Raw genomic sequence first — 26,247 nt, forward strand, 5'->3', positions numbered from 1 at the left:
AATCAATGTCAGGTAGAAAATATCCAGAAAAACTAATACCTTAAAAATTACTTTGAGAAGCTACACAGTGATGGTGAGTTAAGACAAACAGAAAAACGAACGTCTGCGACACCAAGGGCTAAAATAGATGTCGTTCCTATTTCTGACGCAGATCGCGCTGCAAGTCCTGCCTCTCCCATCTCCTCATTGGTTTATAGAAGCAGGTATCCACGTGCCATCTCCTCATTGGTTTATAGAAGCAGGTACCCACGTGCCATCTCCTCATTGGTTATACCCACGTGGGTGACAGAAAGACGAAAACTGTTTTGCCGGTAGTCGTGGTAATACAATGAAAGTTTAGATGCGATCACCATATAATTTAAACGATGAAAAAGCCTGGAAGGAGGAGAGATGACTAGAAACGATTCGGTTGGCCGTTTTATATGTGGATTAATTGTCGGAGTAGAGATCCTTGTCCATTTCAGGTAAAATAACAACTCAATGTTTATATCCCAGGACAAATTAGCTAGCAACAGCAAGCTAGCTAAACAGGACAAATGAACGTTAGCTAGCAAGTGCAAGCTAACTAGCTAAAATACCATACATGTTTAATGCTTTTTGACCTGTCCCCAAATTAATGTCATTGGTTCAGAGTTTGTTTTGATATTTTAACCTGCGTGTCGTGATCGCGTTTGGTGTGGGGGGGCAAAATACATTTATGCACGATAGCGCACGCGCGCAGCCGGTTTGGGCAAGGTGTTAGTATTACTTTCACGACTCCATTTGGCTGTAAATTAAAAACACACATTTATGTCTGAATCAACTGAGGTTTACTGGTGATGAGAGCAACTATTAATCTACGCTAAACAGGCCCTGCAGTGAGTGAGAGTGAGAGAGAGACAGGGCCAGTGATGAATCCATACTAAAAGCAGACAAAGCAAGGCTAACGAACACACACCTGACCTTTTCCCAATCCCCATGGCATTTGCAGCTCTATAGCGGAGGGGCAAGGACACCTCATTAACATAACACCTGGAGCATACAGACATTCATTGACAAGTTCACACACTCAAAAAAAGGTTGCTTTTCCAATTTGAAATAAGACTAGTCTATTTCTGCAGCGTTGTTTTGCTGTGTTTGTCTGGGAAGAAACATTGATTTAGATTATAATTGAAACATTCCTTTCTCCCATCTCTCTAAAAAAACATTCCACATTATTTTATCCGTGGAATATCACATCTTTCTCTCTTCCTCCCCCAGCATGGCCTTGAGGACAGAGCGAGGGGGAGAGGACAGAGCGAGGGGGAGAGGAGGGAGTGTGTTTGAATAAACCAATAACTAACGTCGCTCAAACAAAAACGCTGGACAGGAACATGAACGACAAGAGAACAAGGCCCCCTGTATGTACTGGGTCTGGCAGGCGGGGGAGGGAGCTCAAGTGATGGTGGGGATGGGGGGACAATCAGTTGTTCATTCAGTCCTATAAACCAACTGACCTACCAACCAATGGACTGACTCCGAAACACAATCCTCAGCCTGCACTGTCTCTGCATCATTCTAAAGAAGCCACCTGTTCCCAAATGGCTGAAGAGACCCATCAGGAGGATCTCAAGTGTCTTCACTGCTGGTCACTGCACAAAGTCAATTTGGCCTAATGTCACATTTCTCTCTTCTTCCAACAGCGTGTGACTGTAGGCTGCTCTCTCCCCTGACCCTGCCAGCCCACCAGTCGCTCTCACACGCACACCAACGCGGTTTACTCAGCCGTAAAGACGACGTAACCGCTCACAGCTGACCCCATAGCCCTATTTCAATATAAAACATCACCATGGCAATGGGGTTCAAGCCCTCCTGACCCACATAGGACCTGCACCTCGTTAGGGGGTATTACAGTGTGGTTTTTGGGCTCAAAGTGGAATCCCATTCATTCTCTCTTCATTTTCTACTACATGTCTTTTATTGATTGTTTTCATACTATAGAAACCTACCTTAATTCAAAACTAATTTAACTCACTGTTATTACACTGTAAGCTGGGTTATGAGACTATATTAAATTGAAATTGATGAGAACTGAACTAAGCCTACCTTCCTCTACTAAGCTACTGAAACTCTGTATGGTCATATCCTTAAAAACAAGATTTTCTTGGCTTAGCAGAGAACAGAAAACATTTTCCAACAACCATTCTCCCGCAAAAAAAACACACAAACAAGGCCCGAACATTGTCGTGTAAGAGGCTCTTTCAGTAAAATCAGTAAAGTGAAGAGGGAGCTGTTTACACTTGAACTGGTTAAACAAGCATTTTCCCTGATAAATATGCAGAAACCTTTTGTTTTGTTTGCAACAATTTTCCTTCCTTCCCCTTAATTGCACTAGATCTTCTGTAAAATGGATTTGGGCTGATAAAGGTCCACACCATAAATAAATCAGAAAATAAAATTTCTGGGCCGGATGATATTATTATTATTATTGTGTTATGAACAACAATGCTCCCGAGTGACGCAGCGGTCTAAGGCACCGCATCACTACAGACCCTGGGTTGATCCCGGGCTGTATCACAACCAGCCGTGATTGGGAGTCCCATAGTGCGGCGCACAAATGGACCAGCGTCGTACGGGTTAGGGTTTGGCCGGGGTAGGCCGCCATTGTAAAATAAGAATTTGTTCTTAACTGACTTGCATAGTTATATAAAGGTTATATAAAAAATATAAAGAATGAAACCAACTACAGCAGGCCTCGGCTAGGTCACTACCCTCTCTTTCTGTGGCACTAAAGTTTGCATAGACAGTGTTGACTTTTTTGTCCATGGGAAAGGAAAAAATATAGAGGTCTGAGTTAAATTGCCACTACAAATAAATTAATATAGAGATTTACATTTGTTTGGGCTAACTTGCCTGATCACTCTGCAAGTATAGGGAGAGAATCTACACATCTGAGCTCGAAGCCTACCACACCTGAATAAATTAACCTTCTGAATACAGCAAATACATTACCAACATCTTTTGATCTTCATATGCAAGTGTGACGCCAAAAGATGGCACAGTTGAAAAGTTAAATATAGCCTAATATAGCCTATTTCTTATCACCTGGGAACATGAACAGCAGTGTGCGGTGTCTTCCTTCTTATTAGCCATGTTAGCTCCCCACTGACATTACATGGGGCATATTGTTTTTAAAGACTATTAAACTGAATGTCTAGAATGAGTATTATGATGCATTTACATGACACTACAAACATTCTATGGCAGCCATGTTAGCTCAAAATCCGCTCAAACTCTAATTTAGCTTTTTTTTCTTCCATTAGTCCACTGCTGATGCAGTACCAAAATGTTTTGCAAGTCAGAGGTAAAGTAGTCAAAATATTGGACTTTCAAGAAGCACAGTGTCACCGGCCACATCATCATGCCGATGTAAATTACATCATATGATGCAAAACGCATCATCATGGTTTTGTGGCTGGTGACACTATGTCCAATATCTTAAACTTGACTGCTGACATGAAAAACACTTAGGAAAAAAATACCAAAAGATAGTTTGAGTGGATTTTCCCTTTAACATTATTTGGTGAATATTTAAACAATACTATGCAACTGAATGTCTAGAATTAGAACAATATTCTCAGTTGGTCCAACTAATTATAAACTGGGTGGTTCGAGCCCTGAATGCTGATTGGCTGAACGCCGTGGGATATCATGCTGTATACCAAGGGTATGACAAACATGTATTTTTACTGCTCTAATTATGTTGGTAACCAGTATATAATAGCAATAAACCACCTTAGGGGTTTGTGATGTATGGCCAATATACCACGGCTGCGTGCGATTGCGGTCTAGTTAGCTTATAAGGGCTGTATCCAGGCACTCCGCGTTGCGTCGTGTTAATAACAGCCCTTAGCCGTGGTATATTGGCCATACACCACATCCCTCGGGTCTTATATGGATCTGGGCACAGGTGTTTATTTAAAATACACAGGCCACAAGGACGCTATCAAGTGCGATTCTGCAGCCTCAATCACTTTATGGCGTTGGTGGCAACTAGGCTACACCCTGTTGCTGCACTGTTTACATTAAAAGCTATTTCTAACCCAATGTATGTGTTGTGAACTGGAACTAATCGAGGATGATGTGTCGGACAGAGGAAAGAAAAGGCGCAGGGGGACGTAAGGAATTGAAGGAGAAGCGTGGTCCTGGGGAAAGAGGATCAAGGACACGCAACAGCGCTAGGGTTGTATTTGGAAAAGAACAAGTGCACCTGCTGGCACCAGGAAGAAAAATATACTTCAATTGCCAACTGAACCACACCTTAGCAAAAACAACGCGTAGTCTACTTTACGCCGAAACTCATGTTACCGAGTGAGAGTGTCACTGTCAGAAAATAGTCTAGTCAAATTAGTTTAGGGACAAGTAGACTTTGTTTATTAATAATTTATTTCACAACCGTAAGAAGGAAAATGTTATCGTGAAAAAACATTTGAAGACCTAGTGTACACCTGAACGTTGATTGGATCGTAACTGAAACCTCTCCGGCAGGTAACGCAACCAAACGAACCGTGGTAAAAGTAGAAGATAACATTTAGCTTAGGCTGCTGGTGAATTTCCATGGTGGTTTTTGAAATATGTTCTTCTTACCTTGAAAAGTCAGCAACGTGACCACGCTGAACAGTCCGATGATGTTTGTGAAGTCATGCCTATTCCGAGCGTCCTCTCTCGACATGCTGTCTGTGCTGATTAAAATTAATCTTATATCGTTGGTAAAACAAAATCTCTATCCGTGTCTTTTCCCGGTTTGAACTTAATCCTGAACTAATCAGAAGTCAATAATTCAAACCGTCAGTTTTCAAACGTCCTTCACTGACTGCGCTTTTGTCGGAGCCTGTTAAAATTAATAAAAATCCTATCCAATTGGTCCAAGCGATGCGGACAAGAAACTCACAAATGTATATTGCTCTGGTAGCTAAAAAGGTGGATTGGACTACGTGCGCTCTACCAACTATTTCCACACTGCGGAGAGATCGCTATTGTGTGACTGATTGTGATGTCATAGACTATCCCTAGGCAACGTCACAGTTCCTTGAAATCAAACGATATGTGACGAAGTTTGGAAACTCCCTAAAGTATGACAATCTTTAGGAATTATACTTTTTAAAAGATTGTGTTATCCAAAACGGAAACCTTGTTGATTTCCAGCACTGACTGGACAACACAGTAAATAGGGCGCACACCTACATTTGTTGAGCCTCAAGGCGAGCACATTACTCGAGCTGTCTTGCCTGTATTTTACAAAAAATTAACTAGACAAATTCGTCAATGTACCCTCTTCAGTTTTCTACTGTATTTTTATTGGAAATGAAAAAAAATCAGATGGAGGATGCTACAAACTTCAAGTTTTGATTTAGAACAAAAATAATCTACCCGTAATGTGTTGGATAATTTATGGGAAAGTACACCCTCTCCAATATTTTACATTGATTAGGTCAATTGTAATACATGTACCATTCAATTACCTAATTCTAGGCACATTAGCCCAGCAGTGGTGGATATGAGGCAAAGGGATGATTATTGCGCCCTCTGCTGTTTGGCTCTAACGTCCCACAATCATAACACAGCCTACTAAAGTGTCACAATAAAATAAACATTGGAACAAACGTTACAATCCAATAACCACTAACATTGGTGTCACAATCAACATATTTGACGCAGATGTCACAGTCAAATAACCACTAACGAAGACCAGAGATCACAATGAGATCACAATCAAATGACCACCCTCAGGTGTGATTCTAAAGACCTTGATTAGCTCAATCAGGTGTGTTAAAACAGGGCTGGAACTAAAGCTTGCAGACCCAGATCAGATCTCGGGGTTAGTCACCCCTGCACCCACTAATCAAAAACAACATTTTCTTATTGTCCACCAAAGTAACATAGGAAAGCCATATTATCCTGCAGCTTTAAGGCTAATCTGTACGTCCATGTGTTTTACAGGCGTGCAGAGGACATTGATTCATTGTTATTACCTCCTTCTCATCCCATATTTCACTCTTTGCCCCAAACCTCTCATTGCTCATTTCCTCTCCTCTCCTCTGTCAGTCCACAATTGTCACCTCTAAATTCTCCCAATCTCTTTTCACGTTCAATACTCTGAGCCCTTCTCCTAGCCATGTAGGGAACTCATTTTTCCCCTCCCCTCATCCCTCACTCCTCTGGCCAATGTTACATCTGGATTTGGTCACTCTTCCCTCTCCTCGTATTGTCCCTCACTTTCTTTGTCCCGGCCTTGTCTTTCACTCCTCTCTCTTCTTTTTCCTCTCCGCTCCCGTCACCCAGTCCTGGGGTTGCCTGTGGGTCTGTGACTAGGATAGTGGAGTTCATAGTTGTCTGGTATTAGCTCATTGACAGCACTCATTAAACTGAGCCAGAGCTTAGAGTGATTATTTATCCATGAGGGAGGAGATCAGTACTACCATGCTCTCTCTCTCTCTCTCTCATCTCTCTCTCAATTCAATTCAAGGGCTTTATTGGCATGGGAAACATATGTTAACATTGCCAAAGCAAGTGAAGTAGATAATAAAAAATAAAAATGAACAGTAACATTACACTCACAGAAGTTCCAAAATAATAAAGACATTTCAAATGTCTGTCTCTCTCTCTCTCAGTTACTCTCTCTCCCCATCTATCTATCTATCTATCTATCTATCTATCTATCTATCTATCTATCTATCTATCTATCTATCTATCTATCTATCTATCTATCTATTCAATTCAATTCAAGGGGCTTTATTGGCATGGGAAACATGTGTTAACATTGCCAAAGCAAGTGAGGTAGATAATATACAAAAGTGAAATAAACAATAAAAATTAACAGTAAACATTAAACTCACAGAAGTCTCAAAACAATAAAGACATTACAAATGTCATGTTATGTATATATACAGTGTTGTAACAATGTACAAATGGTTAAAGTACACAAGGGAAAATAAATAAGCATAAATATGGGTTGTATTTACAATGGTGTTTGTTCTTCACTGGTTGCCCTTTTCTTGTGGCAACAGGTCACAAATCTTGCTGCTGTGATGGCACGCTGTGGAATTTCACCCAGTAGATTTTATCAAAATTGGGGTTGTTTTTGAATTCTTTGTGGATCTGTGTAATCTGAGGGAAATATGTGTCTCTAATATGGTCATACATTGGGCAGGAGGTTAGGAAGTGCAGCTCAGTTTCCACCTCATTTTGTGGGCAGTGTGCACATAGCCTGTCTTCTCTTGAGAGCCATGTCTGCCTACGGCGGCCTTTCTCAATAGCAAGGCTATGCTCACTGAGTCTGTACATAGTCAAAGCTTTCCTTAAGTTTGTGTCAGTCACAGTGGTTAGGTATTCTCCCACTGTTTACTCTCTGTTTAGGGCCAAATAGCATTCTAGTTCGCTCTGTTTTTTTGTTAATTCTTTCCAATGTGTCAAGTAATTATCTTTTTGTTTTCTCATGATTTGCTTGGGTCTAATTGTGCTGCTGTCCTGGGGCTCTTTGGGGTGTGTTTGTGTTTGTGAACAGAGCCCCAGGACCAGCTTGCTTAGGGGACTCTTCTCCAGGTTCATCTCTCTGTAGGTGATGGCTTTGTTATGGAAGGTTTGGGAATCGCTTCCTTTTAGGTGGTTGTAGAATTTAACGGCTCTTTTCTGGATTTTGATAATTAGTGGGTATCGGCCTAATTCTGCTCTGCGTGCATTATTTGGTGTTCTACGTTGTACACAGAGGATATTTTTGCAGAATTCTGCATGCAGAGTCTCAATTTGGTATTTGTCCCATTTTCTGAAATCTTGGTTGGAGAGCGGACCCCAGACCTCACAACCATAAAGGGCAATGGGTTCTATGACTGATTCAAGTATTTTTAGCCAGACCCTAATTGGTATGTTGAATTTTATGTTCCTTTTGATGGCATAGAATGCCCTTCTTGCCTTGTCTCTCAGATCGTTCACAGCTTTGTGGAAGTTACCTGTGGCGCTGATGTTTAAGCCAAGGTATGTATCGTTTTTTGTGTGCTCTAGGGCAATGGTGTCTAGATGGAATTTGTATTTGTGGTCCTGGCGACTGGACCTTTTTTGGAACACCATTACTTACTGAGTGTAACGATTCTCGTCTGGTGAAGGAGAAGAGGACCAAAGATCAGCGTGGTAAGTGTTCGTCATAATTTAATTGAAAACTGAACACTACACAAAATAACAACGAGGAGAAAACGAAACAGTTCTGCAAGGTGAACAGACACTACACAGAAAATAAACACCCACAACCAAAATGGGGAAAACAGGCTACCTAAGTATGATTCTCAATCAGAGACAACGATCGACAGCTGCCTCTGATTGAGAACCATACCAGGCCAAACACAGAAATATAACAACATAGAAAAAAGAACATAGACTACCCACCCCCACTCACGCCCTGACCAACCTAACACAAAGACATAAAAAAGGAACTAGGGTCAGAACGTGACACTGAGATTTACTGTCAGGGCCCAGGTCTGACAGAATCTGTGCAGAATATCTAGGTGCTGCTGTAGGCCCACGGTTGGTGACAGAAGCACCAGACCATCAGCAAACAGTAGACATTTGACTGTTGTTCATTTTCTTTGGTTTTCTATTTGAGATTTTTAGATTTGATAGGGAAGCTGAGAGGTCAAATATCCTGTTAAGATTTTCTACTGCCAAGTTTACACCTTCACTATTACAGTGGAACATTTTACCCAGGAAATTGTCTAAAAGGGATTGAATTTGTTGTTGCCTAATTGTTTTTTGGTAGGTTTCCAAACTGCATTCCTTCCATCTATAGTATTTCTTAATGTTATTCAGTTCCTTTGGGTTTGATGCCTCATGATTGAGTATTGCTCTGTTCAAGTAGACTGTGATTTTGCTGTGGTCTGATAGGGGTGTCAGTGGGCTGACTGTGAACGCTCTGAGAGACTCTGGGTTGAGGTCAGTGATAAAGTAGTCTACAGTACTACTGCCAAGAGATGAGCTATAGGTGTACCTACCATAGGAGTCCCCTCGAAGCCTACCATTGACTATGTACATACCCAGCGTGCGACAGAGCTGCAGGAGTTGTGACCCGTTTTTGTTGGTTATGTTGTCATAGTTGTGCCTAGGGGAGGGAATGCGGGGAGGGAATGCTGTCACCTGCAGGCAGGTGTTTGTCCCCCTGTGTGCTGAGGGTGTCAGGTTCTTGTCCGGTTCTGGCATTTAGGTCGCCACAGACTAGTACATGTCCCTGGGCCTGGAAATTATTGATTTCCCCCTCCAGGATGGAGAAGCTGTCTTCATTAAAGTATGGGGATTCTAGTGGGGGGATATAGGTAGCACACAGGAGGACATTTTTCTCTGTTAAGAAAATGTCCTTTTGAATTTCTAGCCAAATGTAAAATGTTCCTGTTTTGATTAATTTAATGGAGTGAGTTAGGTCTGCTCTATACCAAATTAGCATACCTCCTGAGTCCCTTCCCTGTTTCACACCTGGTAGTTTGGTGGATGGGACTACCAGCTCTCTGTAACCTAGAGGGCAACCAGTGGGTCCGTCTCCTCTATACCAGGTTTCTTGCAGGATGACAATGTCTGTATTACTGATTTCTTTGGTGAAGTCCGGGTTCCTGCTCTTTAGGCCAAAGGCAGATGACCTCAGGCCTTGGATATTCCAGGGTGATATAGTGAAGGCTTTGTGTTCCATAAAGTGTCCAATGTTGTTGGTCGTGTTGTTTGGCCTCAGGCCAGTAAGTGTGAGCAGAGCCTGCTGAGCATCTGGTACATGCCATTGGCTTGGGCTATTGTAAGAGTGTATCTATCTATCTATCTATCTATCTATCTATCTATCTATCTATCTATCTATCTATCTATCTATCTATCTATCTATCTATCTATCTATCTATTCAATTCAATTCAAGGGGCTTTATTGGCATGGGAAACATGTGTTAACATTGCCAAAGCAAGTGAGGTAGATAATATACAAAAGTGAAATAAACAATAAAAATTAACAGTAAACATTACACATACAGAAGTTTCAAAACAATAAAGACATTACAAATGTCATATTATATAGATACAGTGTTGTAACAATGTACAAATGGTTAAAGTACACAAGGGAAAATAAATAAGCATAAATATGGGTTGTATTTACAATGGTGTTTGTTCTTCACTGGTTGCCCTTTTCTTGTGGCAACAGGTCACAAATCTTGCTGCTGTGATGGCACAGCAGATATCTATCTATCTATCTATCTATCTATCTATCTATCTATCTATCTATCTATCTATCTATCAGTATCTCTGGTTTCTATCACTCACCCAGTCACTACTTCTCTTTCTGTTGCTACTTTCTCTTTTTTCCTGTATTTTCCAATTTCTCACACTGCCATACATCTCTCTCTTTTCCTCATTTATCTCCCCCCTCTTTCTCTCCATTGTCCCGTCTTTCTCTTTCTCCCACACCCTTCCCCTCTTCCCTCTCTCCCATGTCTCTCTCTTTCTCTCTCTCTCTCTCTCCCCTCTCTCTCTCCTTCTCTCCCCTCTCTCCCCGTCAGCTCAGTGGTAATTAAGAGTGTATCTGGTAATGGAGTAATGGAGCTCAGAGGAGCTGATAGCACCGTTAGCTTAATTAAACACATTTATGGGATGTAAAGACATTTAGCCCAGGGGTTCCACTGCTCCCACTATAACCCAAACTCTTTATCTCTCTAACTTCCTCGTTACCTCTCTCTGTCTTTCTCACTCACTTTCATTCTGTCCATCTCTTCCTCTCGGTCTCTCCCCCTTTATTGGTATTTTTCCCTTTCTCACTGTGACATATACTGTACGTGTTTGTTCCTTTTGTCATTCGCCAACCCCAGGTTTGAGGTCATCATATGGATTTTATCCCAAGTGAAGTTCTTCCCTCTCTGTTCAAGAACATACACAGTACAGTGACTGAGCTGCAGCATGAGTTTACATCATCATGTAGCCTGGTGTGTGTATGTATGTGTGTGTGTGTGTGTGTGTGTGTGTGTGTGTGTGTGTGTGTGTGTGTGTGTGTGTGTGTGTGCGTGTGCGTGTGCGTGTGTGTGAGCGTGTTGCCTGTTTGTGTTTGTGTTTGTGTTTCTGTGCTCGCCTTTTTCCCCTGTGCCAGTCCTATAAGTGTTTATCAGTCACCAACAGACTACCAGTCAGTGGACACAGTGACACTCTCTTCCTGAACACTATCAAGGTTTTGGACGGGTCGTATCCTGTTCAAACCAAAGGCACAAGGTTGGCCCCAAATTGCACCATATCCCCTATATAGTGCACTACTTTTGACCAGTCCTATTGGCCCTGGTCAAAAGTAGTGCATTAAATAGGGTATAGGATGCCAACCACATTCCCTGTTAATGACAATTATAGAATACAGAAATGTTGCTAGTAAACTGGAGATGAGAAGGGTGCTGTTGTTTGTAGTGGTGGTGGGTGCTAGTGGAGAGTGTGTTTGGGTCTGTGTGTGAGTTGACTTTACACCTGCTCGGCTGCCTCCTCTTGGACCATGGAGTTTAGATGTCTCCTCTTTGTTCTTATTTCTTCTTCGGTGGTGCTCATCACTCAATCTGACACGACCACTAAAGGTATGGTGAAATTTGAACCATTGATAGATGACATCGCACAAATTGCCTTCACTTGCAAGTATTCTCCCATACAACTGTTGTGACTGGGTTACTCACTCGTTTTGAAGCTGAAAACGAATGTGAGATTCTTCTGTCGGTGTTCAGTGGATCTTTTATAAGAAAGTATATGGAAAACATAACATTCAAAATAATCAAAGTAGTATTTTATAGCCTTTTTTTATAGCCTCATAGCCTGGTTCCTCTCTAGGTTTCTTCCTAAGTTCTGGCCTTTCTAGGGAGTTTTTCCTATCCACTGTGCGTCTACACCTGCATTGCTTGCTGTTTGGGCTTTTAGGCTGGGTTTCTGTACAGCACTTTGAGATATCAGCTGATGTAAGAAGGGCTCTATAAATACATTTGATATTTTATGAATAAGGTAGTATTTCAGTAGAGGTTTACAAATATTCCTGTCGTTTGAAGGTCAAACCAGGGATACACATCTCTAATCTGTCCAGTCTGGATGGCTCTCAACTCTCCTTGGCGTTTAATTGGTCCATTAATGCCATTGATTGAGCTTAAAGAGTCCACAACACACTGGCTCTTCCTGATCTAAATCAGTTACTGATTAAAAAGGAAGGATAAAAACCTGGGTTGCGTTCCAACTGGCTCTCTATTACCTATATAGTGCACTACTTTGGACCAGGGCTCTAAGAAATAGGGTGCCATTTGAGAGTCCTCTAGAAGCAGAGCTGAGCGTCTCTGGGTTAAGTCTGAGTGTTGATTGTGGCTCCAGCACTAGTCACCTCTTATCTCCTCAGGTCGATTCTATCAGTAGTGAGGCCAGAGCCTGATCCAACTGCAACCCCTTCTACTAGCACCTTTTAGTTTTTACAGAGCACATAGAGCTGGATAGGTGTGAGCAGCCATGGCAGAAGTTCCCCTGTAAGCCCATTGGAAGGTTAGACCTATCACTATTTCACTCACTTGTTTTTTTGTGTGTTTTTTGTCATCATCAGACCCTGACTGGAGTGATGTCGTTGTGACAATGGTTGGCAGGGAAGTTACCTTACCCTGTGTTGATTGGCCTCTCACGGGTTCTGTGAGCATTAATTGGAAGATGAAGTCTGAAAACCACTGGAAACTGGTCCTCTCGGCCAATGAGAGGCAGCAGTTCTCGGGCGCAGCCTCAAAGGCTTCCATGCGATTGGTTGACTCAAACTTTCAGGAAACTGGGGACTTTTCTCTGCTGTTCGTCCCCAAAATGGAGGACATGGGTCGCTACTCCTGTCTGATTATACAGCAACAGAAGAAACTGAGAGAGAAGATCATACTATTAGCCGTCCTCACAGGTATAGAACTGTGGTCCTACACACAAAACTACCGTTACAGGCTACCGTTACCGTATGTCCATATACATGTAATATACAGTTGTGATGGTATTGATACAAATATTATGTATAAATAATTCCCCATGCCCACTTTATTTGACACAATCAGGTCAGACTGTAGTAGCAATATCCCACATGTTTTTTATCTCTTCTATCGTTTCTCCTATTTCCTACCCCCTACATCGGTCCCAGTCTCTATCTTTCCTTCAGCCACTCTCCCTCAGTACAGCACACTGCGTCTGATGGCAGAAGTGTCCCCCGCCTCCGCCGTTTCTGAGGTAACCTGGCTGTCCCCTGGCGGGACGCCCCTACGATTGGCAAGGAGGTCAGGGGGGGGGGTTGCCAAGCTGCCCCAGATACGCCCCACTGACCGGGGGGTATACATCTGCCAGGTGTACCCAAGGGGTAACAGCAGCACCCCTATGTTCCCCTTCACTGTGGACCTCCGCGTGGATGGTGAGATATGACGGGGGGGTGGAGAGAGGGAGGAAAGGGTGTAGTGCCATAATTGGATCGGCATTGTATTGGCATTGTTATATAATTGACTAGTGTTTATATGTGCTCCCACTATATTCACTGCTCCCACACTAACCCAAATGTTTTATTTCTGTCCCTTTATCTCTCTCACTCCCTTGTTCCCTCTCTGTCGTTCTTCCTCTCTCTCCCTCTCCCTCTCCCTCTCACCCTCTCTCTCTCTCTCTTTCTAGGTATGAATGTGGCCTCGTTCACCAATATAAGCCATAGTGAGTGACGTCACTGTGTACAGTAGACTCTAGTCTAGCTAAAACACAGAGTCAGCAACCTTTGGATCAAGCAGCACAATACAAACTGACCTTACTGAGGGACCAGCTATCTCTCAGAAACATAACGACATAATCCCTGTTGCTGCTGTGCACCTCTCTCTATCTCTCTTTCTTTTCCTCTGTCTGTTCTGTTCCTCTCTCCACTGCCACTTCTGTCACTCATCCTCCTCTCTATATCTCTCAACCCCACCATCTTCCCTACATATTTCTCTCACTGTTCCCCCACCACTCTCTCGCTCTCTTCTTATCTCTCATGTTCTCTCTCTCACTTACATACCTCTCATTCTCTTCCTCTCCCCCATTCCCCCCGTTCTCTCTCTCCCTCCCCTCCCTCTCCTCTCCCCCTCCCTAGGTACTCAGATCTTTATGGCCAGTCTCACCCAGACCCCTCTCACCCTCGCCTGCCCTCCGAAGCGGGGTGACTATGTCCTGCTCTATTGGAAGCCACCAGACAGCAGAAACATCAACACCACAACCCTGGTCTACGGGTACGACCGCTGGAGGGACCGCACAGAGCAAAGCAAGGTACACCCAGAAGAGGATGTGTGTGTATGTGTTCATGCTTGCGTGCGTATGAACTGAGTTCCTCTACAGGTTTCTTCCTTCAATGGGGTTTTCCTAGCTACTGTGCTTCTGTTTCTGCCTGCTCCACAGGGTCCAGGCCGGGTTACTGTAAAAGTACCTTTATGACAACTGCTGATGTAAAAAGAGCCTTTATAAATGAATGTGATTGATTGAATGTGATTGAATGAATTTGATTGATCTAGACTCATGCCCAGCTGAGCCTGGATGGGCCATTGTCTACCCCAAAAGAGGGTTTCTTCTCCTTCCTGCTGAGCCCGGGGCTGAATGACGGAGGCCTCTACATGTGTGAGGTCTTCCTCAATGACAACGTGTTCAGCCAGAGGACCCTGCTTAGCATCCTCCAAGGTACAGAGGGGAAGAGGGAGGAGAGAGGGAGGAGTGAAGAGAGAAGAGTTATGTATTTATGTCTGATATAGAGATATCGGTATGAATAAAAACAAAGACTAAAAATACTGTCCAACTCCCACACACGCAGAAACACACACACATACTCACACACCCGTCTGTCCATTTTTGCGGTCTTGGAAGGCTTTAATAATCACTGTCCCTCTGGCACCCATTACAGCTGCTCAGACATGACCAAGCGATCTGTCACTATCACCATGCTCCACACATCTGTCACACACAATTACACACACACACATACAGCCCCACGGACCCATATATTTTTAACCTGCCTCATTATGGGTGTAATTGTGTATGATTATACCAGCCGCTCTCCCACCAGGGCTGTGGGAGGCACACATTAAACACTGTAATCACGGACAGAGACGCGTGTGTGTCTGTAGGGCTTGATTAAACCCAGATTGATCCTCATTGGGGTTCGATGAGACATGGGGCATCAGTCACCATCAGGCGACACATTAGAAGCAATTCTGTGTAATGAATATATATTATTTTGGCCCATCTCTGATTCGCATTCGCTCATCCCCCCCCCCCCCCCCCAACACCTTCTATCTCTCCTTGCCCCCCTTCTCTTTTTGTCCCCTGACTACCCCTTATTGGTACTTCCTTCACTCTCTCCTTATCCCTACCTCACATTGTCTTTCTCTTTCTTACTCCCTTGCCTTCCACTCTCTCCCCTCTCCTTCCCCCTTTCTCACTATCCCTCCATCCCAGTGAAAGCCAGACATTCTCCATCAGCCCTGGTCCTGACATGTCAGTATACAGAGCGCTCCCAGGTAGGTAACCATCCCCTGACTGGCAACATTCATCCCTCATCTCTTCACTGTCATAGTTAGCTGATGTGTGGTGAGCTTTCAGGCACAAAATGGCTCCTTGAGCACCTGGGCTGAGTTCATTAGGCACAAAACGGAAAACTGACTGAAACAGGGAAGGACAACCTGGACTTTTCCAATTAGAAACACACATTTAATTTTTTCTGTTGTAAGTTTTCTATTGCGTAGTCCCCTAATGAACACGGCCCTGGTGGATAAAGAACACGCTGTATAAACCCAATCCATCATCCTCCATCCACCAGGTGAAGCGGGTGGTGTGGAGCCACCAGAACCAGAGTCGCACGCTGAAGTGGAGCTCCTCTGGCCCGGGTCACCTCAGCACCGTGGTCCCCCTGTCCCCCACCCAGGACACGGCTGGGAACTACACCTGCACCATGCTACTGCGGAACGGACAGGCGGTCAAGGCTGTTTACACCGTCAAACTGCCCCCGAAAGGTGGAGAGAACCAAACGGTCCAACTTGGGTCTTTAGATATAGATCTAAGATCAGCTTACCCTCTCCTAATGCTAACCATAATCAGTAATGCTAAAAATGCTCAACTTTTCTCAGGTCAGTGTCAACTAACTGTACCTAGCAGGACCAACAGTAGATATATAGGCCTACATGTTTGTCCAAATAGGTCCCTTTACAATGCTTCCTTTCCTTCTTGCTATCATCTTATCCTTTCTTCCTCACACCTACCCAGTCAGTTCCAGGGGCGGTCCGGGCCGATGTGTTAGAAATGTCAGGACCGATTTCTGGTCCCAGTCCGCCCCTGGTCAGTTCCCATCAGTGATTCTCATCAGTTATTAACAGAAGGGGGAAGTATATTTAAACCACTCAGATGGAACCATTCAAACAGAGAAGTTGTAAAACCAGGAAGTTATGTAACTCATCTGTTTGTGTGTTGCCATTTGAGAGCTTTAAATATACTCTGCTCTTTAACACCATTATAGCCAACACCACTGTAATCATTATGACCAAATAGGCACTCATCCAAGTTCATGTTTACTGAACATGAACCTCCTCTATCAGTGGCCCCCAACACACGGACAAACATACCTGATTCAACTCTTTGAGGGCCTTATGATTAGTTGCCAGGTTGAATCAGGTGTGCTTGTCTGGGGCTACAAATAAAAATGTGTACTGTTGGGGGTACTAGAGGACCGGAGGTGGGAAACACTGCTCTAGATCAGTGGTTCCCAACCTTTTTCGGTTACTGTACCACCAACTGAATTCTGCTCTGCCCGGAGTACCCCTGAAGTACCCCCTCATGTGCATTTTACCAGTAAGCCTATGGTCTTAAAAGTCTTCTCAAGTACCCCCTGTTGATAGACCAAGTACCCCCAGGGGTCCTAGTACCCCTGGTTGGGAACCACTGCTCTAAATCCTAAACACACAAGACATCCCTTCCCAATAGAGAGAAGTGAACAGCAGGCTAGCTCAGCTGCTAATCCGTTAGCTATGTAAACACACCTGCCTGTGTTTATCCCTCTCTCCCTTCGCTCAAGTCCTTCAGTGCTGGATATGTGCCCACTCCATCCTCATCTCGTTATCTCCAGAGCCCTGTTGTGAGCTAACCAATCAGCCCAGAAATTGAATAGGCAGGATGAATTCTAAATTCCAATTCTAAATTCCACATAAACTTTAAATGTTCCACGATATGGTAGTGAGAATATCAAGAATTGTACACATATAGAAGACAAAGAAAGACACTGAATTCTGCGTGAGGATGTGCCAAGTATTGACTGAAGAAAACGTCCACATGACACCCAATATGGTCCCATGTCTGATCCAGCCACACACCACAGAGCATTGCTTTGAATGGGAGTCTAATTGTCTGCTTCACCTATTCTATTCTACTCCATTCTATCCTATTCTACATCCTTAACCCATTGTTAGGTTGCTTATCACAGCCAGACAGGTTGACCTGAAGTTGCTCTACAACCACTATAAAATGCTTCACAGAGCACTGACCTTGCCTGCCTGCCTGCCTGCTCGTGTGCCTGCCTGGCTGAGTGACAGACTGTTTCTGCATTCAGCAGTGCTACACTGTTGCCTTGGCAAGATGAGGAGAAGTTAGCTAGAGCAGAAATAGACTAGAACCATGGCCACTAACCATGTATTTCTGTCTGCTACACTATACGTCTGTGTCCTAAATGGCACACTACTGTTCCTAGTCTAAATTTGTGCACTATATAGGGAATAAGGCCTCTGTCTGACTTAGAGTGTTTTGGTTTACAACAGATCTCAAAGAGAGAATACAACCCCCAACACACTGATCGGTATTTTTCAAACCATTTCTCTCTCTCTCTCTCTCTCTCTCTCTCTCTCTCTCTCTCTCTCTCTCTCTCTCTCTCTCTCTCTCTCTCTCTCTCTCTCTCTCTCTCTCTCTCTCTCTCTCTCTCTCTCTCTCTCTCTCTCTCTCTCTCTCCGTCTCTCTCTCTCTCTCTCTCTCTCCGTCTCTCTCTCTCTCTCTCTCTCTCTCTCTCTCTCTCTCTCTCTCTCTCTCTCTCTCTCTGGTGCTCCACCACATACAACTTTGACAAGGATAAGAAATATGGCTTCTGTCCCAACGGAGGTAATGGGTCACTGTCATCACCACCAGACCCGCCTGGGTTCAAATAGTATTTGTCTGTCTGTCTGTGTCTTTCTCTCTCTACCTCGCTTCACACCCCCACACTTCTTCAGATGATAAGTGTAAATGGTGAGGGAGGACACCAGGACAGCTCTCTGGAATGTATTCACATTCATTGTATCTGAGGAAGCACACACAGCCACAGAATGATCTGATAGTTGAATGAATCTCCTTATGGAGATGAGCTCACGATCAATACCCCCATACATCACTGATACAGAGGAGCCATGATGATGACACACAACAAAGCAATGCTTTAACAAGAGTAATGGATATGCAAAGGGAACTGTTGCATATCCATTTAGAATGAGCTCTTGTTTGTGAGGGCTGATTGAACGTTGTATTGTGGTTTGTTGTCCCATTTACTCTCTTATTGGGATGTGGGAGAGAAGAGAGGAGGAGGGAGGTAGGGAAGGGAGAGAGCGAGATGGGAAGAAAGAATAGAGGAACAGAGGGGAGCAAAGAGGGAAAGATGGATGATAGACCCACATTAAAAAATTATATAGTATACTATGGTATAAATACTGTTGTATTACTATATTTATATACTGTAGTATTCACTGTAGTGTTTTTGCAGCCTTTATTGTAGTATTCACTGTAGGGTTTTTTAAGACATGACTGTAGTATTTACAGTTTACTATAGTATAAATACTGTAGTATTACTATATTTCAAAAACTATAGTATATACTAAAGTAATTACTGTAGTATTTTTGCAGACATTACTGTAGTATTTACTAAGTGTTTTTGTTTATTATCTTTGATTGTAATATGAATGGATAATTCAACGCTTCTGCTCTTTTCTATAACCTTTAGGGAACACAATATATAGTCTATACTTGGCATGTAGGTTTCGAATACTGTAGTATTACCATAGTAAAAAAAACGGTAGTGTTTTTGTGGATAAAATTGTAGGATTCTACACGGTATTATATAGTAAGTACTACACATGATCGAGTGATACTACAGTGTGTAGTATATTATTTGACAGTATACTACAGTTTACTTCAGAATGTTATACTAAGCACTACATGATTGAGTGGATACTACAGTGTGTCGTATAATATTCTATAGTATACCACAAAATTCTATAGTAAGCACTACAGCGTGTAGTATAGTATTCTACAGTATACTACAATATTGTCACGTTCCTGACCTATTGTTCCTTTTTCTTTTATTTATTTAGTTGGTCAGGGCGTGAGTTGGGGTGGGTTGTCTTTGTGTGTTTTGTCTAGTTTAGGGTGTGTGTTTGTTTAAGTTTTTTTTTGTATGTATGGGGTAGTGTTCAGTGTAGGTGTTTAGGAAAGTCTATGGTTGCCTGATTTTGTTCTCAATCAGAGACAGCTGTTTATGGTTGTCTCTGATTGGGAGCCATATTTAGGGCAGCCATAGGCTTTAGGTATTTGTGGGTAATTGTCTATGTTGAACGTTTGTTGCGTGTCTATGCACTTACGTTATTTAGCTTCACGGTCGTTTGTTAGTTTGTGTATAGTGTTCGTTTTCGTGTTTTTCTCTCTTCCACAATAAAGAGATGTATTTTGCACACGCTGCGCCTTGGTCCAATCTCTCTCAAGAAGACGATCGTGACAAATATTATAATGTAAGAAGTACATGATCGAGGGATACTACAGTGTGGAGTATAGTATTCTTCAGTGTATTACATTTTACTACAGCATTCTATAGTAAGGACAATAGTATTTTATAGTAAACTGTAGTAGTCTGTCATGTGGGGAAGTGTGTAGGGAAAGGAAATTAGAGGAGAGCAGAGAGGAAGGAAGGGAGGCAAGGTGCACCCAGGCCATTGAGGAGTGATGGAATTTACGCCTCACCTCGCTGCACCCAATTACCATAATTCATGCAGTGTTAAAGAAGCTGGCATTGAGAACAGAGCAGGTCAACCTGGCCTGGGGGTCAACTCCCTGCCACCACACTATTCCATTAGGGACCCCAACACACACAAACACACACACCAACACCACCCCCACCAATCAATTACACCTCACACAGCAATTCATGATTGATTCATTTGGAGCACCATGTATAAGTCATGACAGCAAGGCAAGGTGAAGGCCTGTAGAGGAAACTTCTACGAAACAAACTTATGGACGTTTTTTGGAATTTGTAACTTGATGATGTAGTACAAATGAAACATGCGTGCTATCGAATTTAGTTTTTTTATCCAGAAAGACTTGCAACCTCACAATAGAATCATCATAAATTTGCAATATATAAGTAACAGTAACATGTTAGTAATGGTCACATCGCTGGTATACAAATTAAGAGATATATATATATAAATGAAGATATACACTGGTGACATCAAAGTCTCTCTTATATTCTGGATGCTTGTGAGCAGGTAGTTGTCACTGTGGTAACTGACACCTCCCAAACAGCTCCCATGTCTCCCTGTGGCTGTTTGCATGAATGATGTCACCTCACCTCACCATGCAAACACACCAGACTACTGTAATCATATCGCGTGTGGCGCTTTGTCAGTCTACAAATGGCTAATTTGAATACCATGAGCTAATCACATGGTTATGTCATGTAATAATTCCGTGTCTCCCCTCCCAACCGTCTCTTTCATCGTTCTGTTTCATCCAGAGTACTGTATGCAGTGTGACACAGGATTTAAACTGAGTGTCTTGCCATGATAAGGAGTTAGACATATAGCAATTAGCTTCAGTGATCTTGGAGGAATTTTAACATACTCACATTGACTCATCCTCCCATCTTGTCTCTCGCTATTTCGATAGGACCTCTCTGGAGCTAAACCAGGGATCAGGCCTGCCCCCTGCTGGGAATGAGACCATACTGTTCACTAATCATTAATGTACAAGTGTTCAATTCATACAACCCTCATTAACTTATTCTCTTTCTCTCCTCTTCTCTCAGACAACACAGAGAGCACTACTTCGATCTCTCCTCCTCACCCAGAGAGCAACAGTGCCTCGATCCTTCCCTCCCTCCTCTCTGCTTTATTACTCCTGGTGCCCCTGGTTGCCGCAGTTGCTGGTGTGTTGCTATGGAGACAGAAAGACATTTCTCGCCGCGGTGAGTCTTCCGGCGTTTTCTTTTTCGACATCCCTACCTTCTTGTGTTCTCTCCATCTCTGGACTTATCAACTCCAGTGAGTGATCTGGGGCATGACATATTATGAGGTCGATGCAATGAATCTGGAAGTCTGCCTCTCACTGTGTGTGTGTGTGTGTGTGTGTGTGTGTGTGTGTGTGTGTGTGTGTGTGTGTGTGTGTGTGTGTGTGTGTGTGTGTGTGTGTGTGTGTGTGTGTGTGTGTGTGTGTGTGTGTGTGTGTGTGTGTGTGTGTGTGTGTGTGCGTGCGTGTCTGTTTCTCCACAGGTATTGAACAGTCTCTCTCCCACTACTCCGGGGAAGTGGAAAATATCTATGAGAGTCCTGAGGATGTCAGACAGGTGATGGATTCATGCCTTCTCTGTATCTCAATACTCTGATGAATCTCTGTTCTCTTCTCCCTCTCTCTCTCTCCTCCTTCTGTCTCCCCACCATTTAATTTCCTGTCTCTGGCCCTCTGTTTCTGTCTCTCTTCTTCTATCTTCGTTTTCCTTTGTTTTCACGCTTCTTCTTCTTTACCCCTCATCTAACTCCCTGCCTCTGCCTTTCTCTATGTTTCTCTACCCCTCTCTCTATTCCTTTCTCTCTCTCTCTCTCTCTCTCTCTGTCTCTCTCTGTCTCTCTCTGTCTCTCTCTCTCTCTGTCTGTCTGTCTGTGCGGTTATTGAACACTGTTTTCTCTCCTCTCTCCCTATAGACTTCTCCCCAGGGTTCAGTGTACATGGTGAGTTATTGTGTTCTGTTCTCAGCATCACAGACACAGAAGCGTTCCCCTGAGTCTGTGTGTGTGTGGGGAGGTTAGCTTGTAGTGGCCTCCCTTGCTAGTCTGTCCTCAGTGTGTGTGTGTGTGTGTGTGTGTGTGTGTGTGTGTGTGTGTGTGTGTGTGTGTGTGTGTGTGTGTGTGTGTGTGTGTGTGTGTGTGTGTGTGTGTGTTTCTCCCTCTTCTGTCAGCAGATATGACCCCCCCCTCCCATCAGTCCTGTGGTTTAGAAAAACCTGTCAGTTCTTAACTGTCAGCCTTACATAAGTGATATTAACAAATCAATCGCATCACACCCAGGAGGATGCCTTTAAATGTGCTCTCCTCTCCCTCCCTCTTGTCTCTCTCTACCTTCCAACCCTTCACCCCCTCTCTCTCCTCTCTCATTCTACAATGCCTCTGTCTTTCTCTTCTTCTCCTCCCCTTCTATCTCTTGCTGTACTATGCCCTCCCTCCCTCCCTCCCTCCCTCCCTCCCTCCCTCCCTCCCTCCCTCCCTCCCTCCCTCCCTCCCTCCCTCCACTTCTCTCTCTCTCTCTCTCCTCTTCTTCTCCTCTTCTTCTCAGGACCTGAAGCCCAGAGTGGAGGATGATGTCTATGAGGAATTGGATCGGTAAGAATTAAATAGCCCTGGGTCATGCGTGGTGTGTGTGTGTGTGCGTTTCTGTCACAATTTCCCATCTGCCCTTCACAGGTCCTTTCACCCCCATCAACTCTGAACATCACTATGACACTGTCAACCTGTCGCTGCACGTCGGTAACATAATGTCACATTATGCACTGACAGTGAAGTGTGTGTGTGTGGTTTTGGGTGCGACATGTAGCACGTCATGCATGGGTGTATACGTTTGTGTGTGTGTACCTGTATGTGTCTGTGTGGTTTAAGAGTGTGTTCTCCTTTCAGATACAAATCATGCAGCCTTCTGGAGACCTCCACATCTCAGGAGTTATCAGCAAAAGCTTGAAGCAATATTATCTCACCTCTGTTCAGTATATGGACATTTACAGTGCCTTGACTTTTTTCACATTTTGTTGTTTTACAGCCTAAATGGATTATGTTGAGATTTTATGTCACTAGCCAACACACAATACCCGATAATGTCAAAGTGGAATTATGTTTTTTGACATTTTTACAAATTAATAAAAAATGTAAAGCTGAAATGTCTTAAGTCAATAAGTATTCAACCTCTTTCTTATGGCAAGCCTAAATAAGTTCAGGAGTAAAAATTTGCTTAACAAGTCACATCATAAATTGCATGGACTCACTCTGTGTGCAATAATCGTGTTTAACATGATTTTTGAATTACTAACTCATCTCTGTACCCCACACATACAACTACTATATCTGTAAGGTCCCTCAGTCGAGCAATGAATTTCAAACACAGATTCAACCACAAAGACCAGGGATGTTTTCCTATGCCTCGCAAAGAAGAGCGCCTTTGCCTCGCAAAAAAGAGCAGGCATTGCATATCCATTTGAGGATGGTGAAGTTATTAATTACACTTTGGATGGTGTATCAATACACCCAGTCAGCTCAAAGATACAGGCGTCCTTCCTAACTCAGTTGCCGGAGAGGAAGGAAACCGCTCAGGGATTTCACTATGAGTCTAATGGTGACTTCAAAACAGTTAAATAGTTTAATGGCCGTGATAGGAGAAAACTGAGGACGGATCAACACCATTGAAGTTACTCCACAATACTAACCTAAATGACAGAGTGAAAAGAAGGAAGCCTGTACAGAATAAAAATATTCCAAAACATGCATCCTGTTTGCAATAAGGCACTAAAATAAAACTGGAAAAAATGTGGCAATAGAAATGAGCTTTAAGTCCTGAATACAAAGCGCTATGTTTGGGGGAAACACAACACATCACTGTGTACCACTCTTCATGGTGAGTATGCTTGTCATCGGCAAGGACTAGGGAGTTAAAAAAAAAAAAAAAAAAGATCTAATAGCCTCCCGAGTGGCGCAGCGGTCTAAGGCACTACATCGCAGTGCTAGAGGTGTCACTACAGATCCGGGTTGGGTCCCAGGCTGTATCGCAGCCGGCTGTGACCGCGCGACCCATGAGGCGGCGCACAATTAGCCCAGCGTCGTCCGGGTTATGGGAGGGTTTGGCCGGCCGGGATGTCCTTGTCCCATCGTGCCCTAGCGACTCCTGTGGCGTGCCGGGTGCATGCACTGTCTCCAGTTGGACGGTGTTTCCTCCAACACATTGGTGCGGCTGGCTTTCGGGTTAAGTGAACAGTATGTCAAGTAGGAGTACGGCTTGGCAGGGTCGTGTTTCTGATGACGCATGGCTCTCGACCTTCGCCTCTCCCAAGTCTGTACGGGAGTTGCAGCAATGGGACAAGACTGTAACTACCAATTGGATATCACAAAATTGTGGAGAAAATGGGTAAAAAGTACAAAAAAGTATAATATATATAAGTCGGAAGTTTACATACATTTCAACCACTCCACAAATTTCTTAACAAACTGAAGGTGTACCTGTGGATGTATTTCAAGGCCTACCTTCAAACTCAGTGCCTCTTTGCTTGACATCATGGGAAAATCAAAAGAAATCAGCCAAGACCTCAGAAAAAAATTGTAGACCTCCACAAGTCTGGTTCATCCTTGGGAGCCATTTTTAAATGCCTGAAGGTACAACGTTCATCTGTACAAACAATAGCGCGCAAGTATAAACACCATGGGACCACGCAGCCGTCATACCGCTCAGGAAGGAGACGCGTTCTGTCTCCTGGAGATTAACGTACTTTTGTGCGAAAAGTGCAAATCAATCACAGAACAACAGCAAAGGACCTTGTGAAGATGCTGGAGGAAACCGGTATAAAAGTATCTATATCCACAGTAAAACAAGTCCTATATTGACATAACCTGAAAGGCCGCTCAGCAAGGAAGAAGCCACTGCTCCAAAACCGCCATAAAAAAGCCAGACTACGGTTTGCAACTGCACATGGGGACAAAGATCGTACTTTTTTGAAGAAATGTCCTCTGGTCTGATGAAACAAAAATAAAACTGTTTGGCCATAATGACCATCATTATGTTTGAAGGAAAAAGGGGGAGGATTGCAAGCTGAAGAACACCATCCCAACCGTGAAGCACGGGGGTGGCAGCATCATGTTGTGGGGGTGCTTTGCTGCAGGAGGGACTGGTGCACTTCACAAAATAGATGGCATCATGAGGTAGAAAAATTCTGTGTATATATTGAAGCAACATCTCAAGACATCAGTCAGGAAGTTAAAGCTTGGTCGCAAAGGGGTCTTCCAAATGGACAATGACCCCAAGCATACTTCCAAAGTTGTGGCAAAATGGCTCAAGGACAACAAAGTCAAGGTATTGGAGTTGTCACGACTTCAAGTCCCCAATTACATGTTCATTATTTAACCCTCTGTTTTCCCCATTGGTTTTGTGCGTGTTTGTTTATTGTATTTCGGTCCTTTTGTGTGGGCTTGGTATAATACATGTATTTTGGTATTTTGAGTAAAGTTACTTTTATTCCCGGGGTGCTGGGCTTACCCTGGTTGGCCTGTCATGATCCCGCTATGATCCTGCTATTTTGTGGCAACAGAGGGCTCGAAAGTGCTCGGGGAGGTGTTTAGGGGTTTCCGTCAGTGCTACTACGGTGGAAAGTCCAGACCAGGTCTCCACCGTGCGCATCCCCTCTGAATATGCTGATTTGGCTCTCGCTTTCTGTAAGAAGCGAGAGCCAAGAAAAGAAGCGACTCAATTACCACCTCATCGACGGGGGGATTGTGCGATAGATCTCCTGGTAGACGCAGCACTTCCCAGGAGTCACGTGTATCCCCTGTCACAGGAGGAGACGGCGGCTATGGAAACATATGTCTCCGAATCCCTGGAGCAGGGGTACATTCGGCCCTCCACTTCACCTGCCTCCTCGACTATCTTTTTTGTGAAGAAGAAGGATGGAGGTCTGCGCCCGTGCATTGCCCATCGAGGTATCAACCAAATCCCTGTGAGGTACAACTACCCGCTGCCTCTCATAGCCAGTACAATAGAGTCAATGGCGCGCTTCTTCACAAAATTGGATCTCAGAAGCGCTTACAACCTGGTGCGTATCCGGGAGGGGGACGAGTGGAAGATGGCATTTAGTACCACCTCAGGGCACTATGAGTACCTCGTCATGCCGTACGGGTTGATGAATGCTCCGTCAGTCTTCCAGGCATTTGTAGACAAGATTTTCCAGGACCT

General features: G+C 43.7%; 2 protein-coding genes across 3 annotated transcripts in view; one reads left to right on the plus strand and one right to left on the minus strand.

The window, feature by feature from the left end:
- Window positions 1-5,005, minus strand: part of si:ch73-22o12.1 (nectin-2) — a 64,813-nt gene extending 59,808 nt beyond the window's left edge. The window contains exon 1 of one of the 2 annotated variants that reach the window (XM_038994507.1): window positions 4,606-5,003. In XM_038994507.1, the coding sequence (XP_038850435.1) occupies window positions 4,606-4,690 (85 nt within the window). In that variant the 5' untranslated portion in view covers window positions 4,691-5,003. Of the gene's footprint in view, window positions 1-4,605 lie in introns of both variants that reach the window. The other variant, XM_038994506.1, reaches the window with a different exon arrangement.
- A 6,419-nt stretch (window positions 5,006-11,424) lies between these two features.
- g6fl (g6f-like) lies at window positions 11,425-23,163 on the plus strand. The gene is made up of 13 exons (XM_038994508.1): window positions 11,425-11,576; window positions 12,572-12,904; window positions 13,136-13,399; window positions 13,651-13,686; window positions 14,099-14,271; window positions 14,514-14,676; window positions 15,451-15,512; window positions 15,812-16,004; window positions 21,080-21,238; window positions 21,543-21,616; window positions 21,972-21,998; window positions 22,600-22,646; window positions 22,938-23,163. The coding sequence occupies exons 1-13, from the start codon at window positions 11,498-11,500 to the stop codon at window positions 22,996-22,998; spliced, it is 1,671 nt and encodes a 556-aa protein (XP_038850436.1). The 5' UTR covers window positions 11,425-11,497; the 3' UTR covers window positions 22,999-23,163.
- Window positions 23,164-26,247: the final 3,084 nt, after the last annotated feature.

This window comes from Salvelinus namaycush, chromosome 5 (genome assembly GCF_016432855.1).
Source record: "Salvelinus namaycush isolate Seneca chromosome 5, SaNama_1.0, whole genome shotgun sequence".
NCBI classification, from domain to species: Eukaryota; Metazoa; Chordata; class Actinopteri; order Salmoniformes; family Salmonidae; genus Salvelinus; species Salvelinus namaycush.

Excerpts from the sequence above, each read along its gene's own strand:
- g6fl (XM_038994508.1), top strand. The coding sequence starts at position 11,498 with ATGGAGTTTAGATGTCTCCTCTTTGTTCTTATTTCTTCTTCGGTGGTG. Across the intron at positions 13,400-13,650 it reads TGTGGACCTCCGCGTGGATG|GTATGAATGTGGCCTCGTTC; the intron begins GTGAGATATGAC and ends CTCTCTTTCTAG. Across the intron at positions 22,647-22,937 it reads GTCTATGAGGAATTGGATCG|ATACAAATCATGCAGCCTTC; the intron begins GTAAGAATTAAA and ends TTCTCCTTTCAG.